The following is a 9,287-nucleotide window of genomic DNA, read 5'->3' on the forward strand; positions in this document are numbered from 1 at the left end:
AAGAGTTTCTATTGATTTCGATCAAGCATTAAAATCTAATCACACCTTCATGGTTTATTATTTGGAGACAAACATTAAAGATAGCTTGTTGTATTTCTTTTATTTGCTTTAGAAAATGGAATTCAACATCCTGGTCATTTTGAGGCTTTCTAATAGATAGCAAAGGTTATTTTCAATCTACCTGCCAATGGAATTAATACATAATGTCCTCAACAGATTGTAGGTAATTCAGTTTTTTTAATACCTCAACATTGACTACGTATATACCGCAGATTCGTCTTCAAAGTGGTTGCAGAAGCCAAAGCATTTAGATCCTGTTTACCCTCCTGACAGACAACACTACAGCACTGACCAGTGTCCTCACACATGGTGCAAAATAAAAGTTTGACACATGCATCAAAATGCATATCAGGTCCATGCTATCTCACACAGCAAAGACATGGAAGACTTGGGGAAAAGTCTGCTGTTCCAGCAGAAACATGACCAACAGTACAAATCCAGCATGGCAAGTTGAACTACATCCACATGTGGATGATTGTCCCTTTTAGCAACACATCTCTATTTTATCACAGTGCACTGATTTTCAACAGAAATAATCAGTTCTGTCAAATCGATTAATCAAAAGTTTGTGTGCAAACACACGAATGATATTTACAAACTTTAACGTTAGATGTGATTAATCACAATTAATCTATTTGACACCACTAGAAATAAAATAGAAACTAATAGCTGTCAATTAAGGGCAAAATAAAAAAAACAAAAGGAATGCTCTTTACATGTCTTCTCAATGGCAATTATTTATAAATCATGAGCAGAACAGTGCAAATCATTTGTATAAAACATTTATGCAAGCTGTTGACTTCAATGAGGCCCATACAATTTCTTCAGTACCTCTCAACTATACCAGACACTTAGTCTTCTTTGTTGTCAAAGTCTTTTGAAAATCCCAGATCATTTTTTATGTAACTTCAGTTCAAATGATACAAGAAAACGAAACATTTTGACTCATATCTTCATTGCTGTGTGCTCCTCGCTGCATTGTTGATTCATTCAGCTGGTTTGCTCTGAGTTTTGTAGGCCTGCTTTCGAAGGTGAGTCTCAATCTCCTCCCTGAACACAAGCATGCCCAGATGAGAGTGTGACGCCTCATTCATGGCCTTGGACTGGATGCACATGCGGTACTGTTCCGGGGTCAGCTCGTCTGCGCACAGCTTCTCGTGCCACAGGTGGAAGAGGCCCGACACAGGGGTCCGGATCACAATATGTTCACTCCGTAGGTACTTCCTGTACAAGTGCACATCTTCTACACCCCAGCCTTTCACTTCCAGATCAAATCCTCCTAGAAAACAAAAAAAAATGGGAGTTTATTTATATGATTAAAGCAAATTATCTTTTTATTGTAATTTCATGTATCAGATGCACTAGTAGTCTCACACGTGCATTCGTTTTTGAAGGATTTTTTTTCTCCAAAAATATAGTAAAAACAGCAATATTGTGAAATAATATTATAATTTAAACTAATTGTTTTCCATTTAAAAACACTTTAAACTTGTATTTATTCCTGTGATGGCAAAGCTGTCACATGATCCTGGCTGATTTGCTCCTCAAGAAACAGTTCCTATTATTATTGACTCAGCATATTAGAATGATTTCTGAAGACTGTAGTAATGATGTTGAAAATTGTTATCTATGTATATATATATATATATATATATATATATATATATATATATATAAGTTATTAACTTACCAATGCTAAGGAAGTCAGAACGATACTGACAAGTCATGCCAAATCCAAAATCCCTCCAGAATCCAGCATCTTTTTTATGAATCTATAAATGGCATACAATTGTCTTGTTTTCTTTTGAATCACAAGAAAGCCATACGTTCAAAAAAAATAAAATATCTTGGTTACATACCAGCTGACTCTCAATTGGGGGTGGAAATTCAAGATTTCCATAAACTATAGCTGGATTGTACAAACTGAAAACCACCGGATAGAAAACACGTTTTCCTGCAAAGGAGATTTGTATTAATATATTTTTATTATATTTTTAGTACACGAATGATTCTTGTACAGTTCTGTTAACCATGCAATTAAAAAATGCCATTAATTTACTTGCTACATATCATATTATCACTGTTTATTACTGCTTAGAAAACAAACTGAAAGTACATGCATCATTTAGTACAATCAAACGAATCCAAAATTGGAGAAATATGGATGTTTTTTCTAATAATTTGTAATTTTCAGATATAAAATGATAGTTGAGATGACAAACCTGAAGCTGTATTGAGACGACAGGTACTAAGAAATTCCAGTGTGAAGTAGATGTCAACGTCACAGAAGAACATCAACACGTCACCCCCTTTTTCCCATGCGTGAGCTCCAATGTCAAGACCACGGCCCCGCGAAAACTCCTCATCCACTGGGATCAGAGTGTAGTTACTGAAGTTCTCCTCACTGGAAAGGATCATGAATAACAGTAGGAAACAAAAGGCTTAGAAGAGGCATAGAAGATTTATACCAACCATACTGGGTAATAACATGCGTTTACAATCTTTACCATCACACACTACCGTTTAGAAGTTTGGGGTTGATATAATTTTTTTGAAAACAAAAAGTCTATTTGCTCACCATGACCATATTTATTAGATAATAAAAAAATAAGAAAAACTGTAAAATGAACTGTTTTCGATGTTAATATATTTTAAAATGTCATGTATTCCTGTGATGGCAAAGCTGAATTTTCAGCCTAATTACTGTCTTCAGTGTCACATGATCCTTCAGAAATCATTCAAATATTCTGATTTGCTGCTCAAGAAACATTACTTATTTGTGATATTCATGAAAGCAGTTGTTCTGCTAAATATTTTTGTGGCAACCACGGTATACAGTATATTTTTAGGATTATTTAAAAAAATTCAAAAGCACAGCATCTATTTGTAGTAGAAATCTTTTGTAATGTTATGAATGTCTTTAGCGTCACTACTGATCCACTCAATGCATCTTCGCTGAATAAAACATCATTTCTTTCTGGGGCTGCACGATATTGAAGAAAAATACTATATGATGCTTAAAGTGTGTAAATTAAACTTAAATTATATAACCAACTTACATTTTTTTCACATTCTTTTTGTCAAAAGAAAGCATCACTTCAACTTCTGAAAGTGAACAGCAATGTTTTACTGCATCATAAGTGTCATTTTAACATGAATGTAACCAGGAGGTTTAGGTTTCAGGTAGGCCTACATTAGGTTTACGTAACAGAAACTGAATAATCAAATGTAGATATAAAACACTGCTTAGTCTTCATTGCATGAATTAAATATATACTGATTCTTATTAAAGCTACAAAAGTTATTTTAGTCATTTTTTTAGACATTTGTTCAACCCCCGTTATTGTAGTTAATATGCATATATGCATATTTGCAATATATTGCGCGGCCAATAAAAATCTTAGACTTTTTTTTTTTCAATGGTAGTGTAAAGACGATTTGAATTACTTTAAGAGTTTTACTGCCCCCATTAAAATGGGTAAACAGCAAATTCCTTTTCCTTGGGTTTCCTCCATTTAGGATCAGTGCAATATCACAAAACATTTGCAAAGCTCAAACCTGGACATTTTCCTCAGAGACGCCTTCACCTCCTGCAAGCCCGCCTGACCAAAATACACCACTGTGAGATGCACTCGTTTATCCTGCTGTACACAAACCTCCCTGCACACAGAAAACACCATCTGATCACAACATTTCCAAAACTACCAAAAAGAAAACTGTACTGGAAACCATTCCCTTGTAAAACTGCGTAATCTGGCTGCATTCCACACATCTTTAGAAGCTACAGCCATATGGTTTGCAGCACACAAAAACACGCTGACACACACATTCCCAGAATCTCTTTTGCATGCTTGGTGAAATTTTGTTTAAAATCCAGTCATTTTAATAGGAATCCACATGATAGAGAGTTTTGTGTGCATGAGGGCAAAACATTTTGCACATTCCCAAAAAAACTTAGCAGGTTGAAGTTAGTCAAGTGAATTCATCGTGTTGACTATCAGAAAGCTACTTGGATTAGAGTTCTGTGTCATCAGTGCTTCATAAATCACTATTGACAATGAACAATGGATCTTATGGTCTATGAATTACGCTATTTGTAGGCTAAAACACTTTTAAAACTCTTCCGGTTCCATCATCCTCAAGTGTTCGTGAACACAAGATCAAGATATTTTTACATTTTAATCTAAGACATAAAATAAATCAGTCAAAAAATATATATACAGATGCCTCATTTGTGGCTGTTTCTAAGGGCCTGTATAGACCATTTCACAAGATGTAAACAACACTGGTCCAGAAGCACTTCCTGTTTCAGTTTTTTAACACTACATAAAAGCTGGGATAAAATACAACCAACAGAACATTTAAAACTGAATCAAAAAGTTAAACAAACATCTTTAAGATGTTTTCTTCACATGTGAAATAAAGAAAACAGTTACAAACTGAAACAGGAAGTGCTTCTGGACCAGTGTTGTTTACATCTTGTGAAATGGTCTATACATATGCCGTCCGCCATATTGGAACAGTCAAAGCTGGCTGTTGCCTGAACTTCTGCAACCAACCGTTAGACACGTTTGAATCTGCAATAAACTTCAGCAGATGATTTTGCAAAACTAACCCAATACAAGACAATGCAGTCATCTAACAAGACATTAAAAAGTACCATAGTAAAAACCTGTATTATTGAGTTGAACTTGATTTAAAAATACAACCCAAAACAATCTCACCTGTGAAAGGTTATCCCATTTCTTCTGGAATTTAAATCTCGGTCGTTTGACTATCAAAAGCTGTGAAATATTGTGGAATTATTGATTATTACTGTGAGTTACAACACGCTGACTGTTCCAAGATGGCATCTGCAATCTAGGTATACACATGTCTATGAAATGAGTAATACACCACTCATACCAAAAAAACAAAAAAAAACAACATTTTTTTTCCTTGTCTTGAAATCCAGTTGCTAACAAGAGGCTAAACCGGACTACATAGGTTGTTGGGTTAAACATTATCAGCCGAACAATATAACTAATATACTGTTCAACAGTATATCTTTAGACTTTAGACTTTATTTGTCCCCATAGGGCAATTGGATTTGCAGCAAGATAAGCACAGAACTGTCACAAATGCACAGACAAAACACACACATAAAAAAAATAAATAAAAAAAAACACTTAATATAACAGGCCCCGAGTATAAAAATCAGAGTATTGTATAAAATAAATATGACTAGTAAAACCATTTTTAAAATAACATCTAACAATTCATAATATAGCAACATTTCCATAACCATCCCCATTCCAACAACAACATCATCAAAATCAAGCAATACTATACATATGATAATAATAATCACCCCATCACTATTTAATAGCTATAGTCTGTCTGCTCCTACGGACTGAGTTAATGAACAAGATGGCTCTCGGGACGAATGAATGCTTGTATCTGTTATTCTTCACTGGAGGTAATCTATATCGAGACCCGGGAGGCAATATCTGGAACTCAGAATGAAGGGGGTGGGAGCTATCAGAGATAACTACGTTGGCCTTCCTAACTACCTGTCTATCATACAGGTCAGGTCAGGTCAATATAGTGACCTTCACTATATTGGAAAGAGCAGTTTTGGCCTTGACAGTGAGACTACCATACCAGCAAATTAATGAAAATGTTAAAACAGACTCAATGTATGATTTATAAAAAAGGGTCATGAGAGTCTTATCGAGACGAAATTTTGAAAGTTTGCGAAGACAAAACAGTCTTTGTTGGCCTCTTTTGCAAAGCATTTCAGTGTTCGCATTAAAATTTAACTTATTGCCGATAAAACTGCCTAGATACTTGTATGTTTCAACGAATTCCACGGTCTTCCCATTTATAATAGTGGACTGTGGATTTGATGACTCACGCCTAAAATCAATCTGCATATCCTTGGTCTTTTCAACATTTAGTTGCAGGAATGCCCCATCACACCAGAGTGCAAAATCATCCACAACAGGACCATGATCGTTTCGCTTTCCTCATTAGAGAGGAGACTGACAATAGCAGAATCATCAGCAAATTTTAATATGTATCTATTTTCATGCTGGCTCTCCTCAGACAAGCAACCATTCACCCTCACTCTCTGAGTCCTGTCGGTTATAAAATCAAGAATCCATCCCACGATAATAAAATCAAGGTCAAAGTTCTTTAAGAGCTTATCAACTAAAATATGTGGTTGGATTGTAACAAATAAAATTCTTGCGTGTGTTTTACTACCGTCAAGGTGTTTGAATAGTAAGTTTAACAGGGTAGTAGGGGCATCATCTACCCCTCGCTTGGCCCTATAAGCGAACTGTAGTGGATCTAGGAGATTCTCTGTTTTTGTGAGTATGACTTTTTTAACCAGTTTTTCAAAACACTATTATCTACTCACTATTGCGCTTTTACAGCCTTAAAATCGAGTTCATAATCACGATTTTGCAAACGACTAAGGTGTATTCTTTTACTTCTGTCATTTGTATTTATGTGCATTTCTGAAGATTATCATGATGAAGAAAACGTGTAAGAATCATAAACTTGTCTTTGTCAAAGGGCTTATTTTCTACAACAATCCAAAAGCCAATGGAAAAAATTCTATTGGGTTTTTGTTTAAAAACCAGAGGGTGATGCTAACTAAATGCGTCATCACTGCAGCACTCTATAAGTTTACATGAGCAAACTTCCTGCAATCTTCCACATTGACCTTCTCACCTGAAGTTGTGCAAAAACTGAACAAAGACTTCAGTGCGGCCTGACAACGGCACTATGATGTTAATGATGGTGCTGGCGGTGTCTACAGACGTGCTCCTCACTTTCATGAGAGGCCCAAATGAACGGAAGAGGGTGACGTGACGGTACTCGTGGGAATTCTCTTTAGCGAAGTAGAGCTCATACAGTGTGCCTTTGTCCCTTTCGGTCCTGTAGAGTCCTGCCAAGAATAGCAAGTACACAAAAGCAGCTAGAGTTACTGAATATTTTGTGCTGTGCAAAGTTCACACCACCTTTATCATCCTCAAATACAAATAAACACTGTTAAGTACACACAAACCCTGAACACACGGTACGTTAAGTAGTATACTTCATCTGAACAGCTCATACCTTCAAAAAAATGGCTATCGGTGAACATCTGCCGCTGCATGGGGATGTTGTCCTCCTGTCCGTCATCGTCTTCGGGGTTATTAAGAATTTCCAAACCCGCTTCTATCACCTCCACCAACTCATCCCTCCGGTCCTTCCGCACAGGCTTCTCCTCGGGATGGCGTGTCAGGCCCATCTCCAGCTGGTACACCTTCGTGGAGGTGAAGCTCTCAAAGGGCACAAGGGCGTACTCGCTCGGTAGCCTCGCTCCCGTATTCACCTCCGCCTTGTCGATTTGCGAGTGTAGGTACTCCAAGAGGTCACTCGGCTCTTGATCTCTTCCATCGATCAGGCTCTGTGGGCCCAGGCCCTCCTTTTTTTTTTGAAGTACCCTCAGTTTCTCGCTCATCTCTTGGAGTTCTTGTTTGAGCTGCGCAATCTGCCTCTTGAGGCTGGCCGCTCGGCTGAGATGTCGCTCTTCCTGCTCCTGCAGGAGGGCCTGGTAATACTCCTTCCCATAAGGATCTCCTCCCAGGCCAGGCAGCACCTGACCCACATCAGTAGGCGGTGTGCACTCCAGGAGGTAAGCAAAGAGCAGCAGCACCAGGATCAAAAATATACCTAGTAGAAGCCAGCGCGCCCGCCCCTGCAGAGGAAGCCCCCGTCTGGGCATAATCTGAGAGGCAGGGTGCTCTTTACCAGCCACTTTCACATTAATCCATTTCCAAGCAAAGCAGAGGAAGTGTGCTAGTGTCACATTTCTCTTGTAATCTTGCTCCTCTCACACTACAGCACGTCAATCATGCTCAGATTCCTCAGAGATGTGTGAATGTACCGTTGACGCACTGTCATCCTGCTTGCACAATATTCCTCCGTTCAGAGAAACACTACATCTAAAAAGAGATTCAAATCATGAAAAACATATATTTTCTATTCAGTATTTAGACCAGACAAGAAATATTCAAAACAAAAAACTATATATAAAAGAATAGAACAGCCTACAGTCCCTTGTTTTAAAAAAAAGTTACTCCACATAAAAAATATGAATGATATACATTTTTATTAAAACGTAATTTATATAAAACGAATATCCACACACACACACACACACACACACACACACACACACACACACACACACAAACAAAAGTAACATGTGCTATTGTAAAACTGTTGCTAGGCGAGTATTAGATTGTTGTCTACGAAGAAATGGAGTATAATTTAAGCGAATAAAAATTTAGATTCAAAAATAAGACAATAAAAACGTAAATATATCAACAATAATAATTTAATAATTAATATTTAATATTAATTATTTATAATATAATTAATTATAATATTAATTTATATTTAATAATTAATATTATCAATGTTTTCATCAGCCGTGTAATAAGCGGATTCCTGATCAACCCATCTTTGTTTTCTTTTCTTTTCTTGCCGAATAGCTCCATACACTGTATAAAACTATTCATATTTACAGCAAACAACTATATATAGCGCAATGTATGTTTACACTTTAACATAAAAAAACACCCAAGACTGAATAATATTAAGTTTGTTTATAAATCCACAAGGAAACAGTTTTTATGCGCATATGGAAACATCTGGCTGATTGATCAATAATTATGATGAAAAGACATAATGGCAAATATCTAACTTACTAATTTGCGGAAGAAACATCGATGTTGCAGTTGTTTTCTTGGATGAAACAAACACGGAAATGTGCAACACTTACCTCGGCGGTTGTGATTGTATGTGGGTGTCGGTAACTGCTTCTTCTTCGTGCAACTGTTCAATAGAATACCGAGCATAATAAATGTGGGAACATTGGGAACACAACGCCACGGGGGCAATGAAAAAAGGGAAGCGTGTTCCTTCCGGTATGAGTCGCAGAATTTCAAAATAAAAGCCAGAATGTCGTCTTTAGATGTTTTACAAATTGTTGAAAACTATGATATAACCCATAACTTGGACATTTTCGAAAGTCTGCTTTGAAAGAAAATCAACATACTTCCCATTTAGTTGCATTTCATGTCTTTTTTAGTTGTATTTATTTTGTGTTCGTGCTGCTGCTCTACTTTGTGCATATGTCAGGAAAAACTTTTATTATGTCTGATTTAAATAAATCTTCCCATTCATAC

At 36.6% G+C, this 9,287-nt stretch overlaps 1 protein-coding gene across 1 annotated transcript; it reads right to left on the reverse strand.

Moving 5' to 3' along the window:
- Positions 1-217: 217 nt before the first annotated feature.
- On the reverse strand, positions 218-9,021 carry csgalnact2 (chondroitin sulfate N-acetylgalactosaminyltransferase 2). The gene is made up of 8 exons (XM_039662939.2): positions 8,882-9,021; positions 7,168-8,039; positions 6,781-6,997; positions 3,619-3,720; positions 2,283-2,464; positions 1,920-2,014; positions 1,751-1,832; positions 218-1,339 (listed from the first exon to the last, which is right to left on the reverse strand). Exons 2-8 carry the CDS (start codon positions 7,817-7,819, stop codon positions 1,047-1,049), a joined length of 1,623 nt encoding a protein of 540 aa, XP_039518873.2. The 5' UTR covers positions 7,820-8,039; positions 8,882-9,021; the 3' UTR covers positions 218-1,046.
- Positions 9,022-9,287: the final 266 nt, after the last annotated feature.

The sequence above is a fragment of the Pimephales promelas genome, chromosome 11 (genome assembly GCF_988280905.1).
Source record: "Pimephales promelas chromosome 11, fPimPro1.hap1.1, whole genome shotgun sequence".
Lineage (NCBI taxonomy): Eukaryota > Metazoa > Chordata > Actinopteri > Cypriniformes > Leuciscidae > Pimephales > Pimephales promelas.

Excerpts from the sequence above, each read along its gene's own strand:
- csgalnact2 (XM_039662939.2), bottom strand. The coding sequence starts at position 7,819 with ATGCCCAGACGGGGGCTTCCTCTGCAGGGGCGGGCGCGCTGGCTTCTA. Across the intron at positions 3,721-6,780 it reads CAGTTTTTGCACAACTTCAG|GGAGGTTTGTGTACAGCAGG; the intron begins GTGAGAAGGTCA and ends TTCTGTGTGCAG. Across the intron at positions 1,833-1,919 it reads CCCCAATTGAGAGTCAGCTG|ATTCATAAAAAAGATGCTGG; the intron begins GTATGTAACCAA and ends TGCCATTTATAG.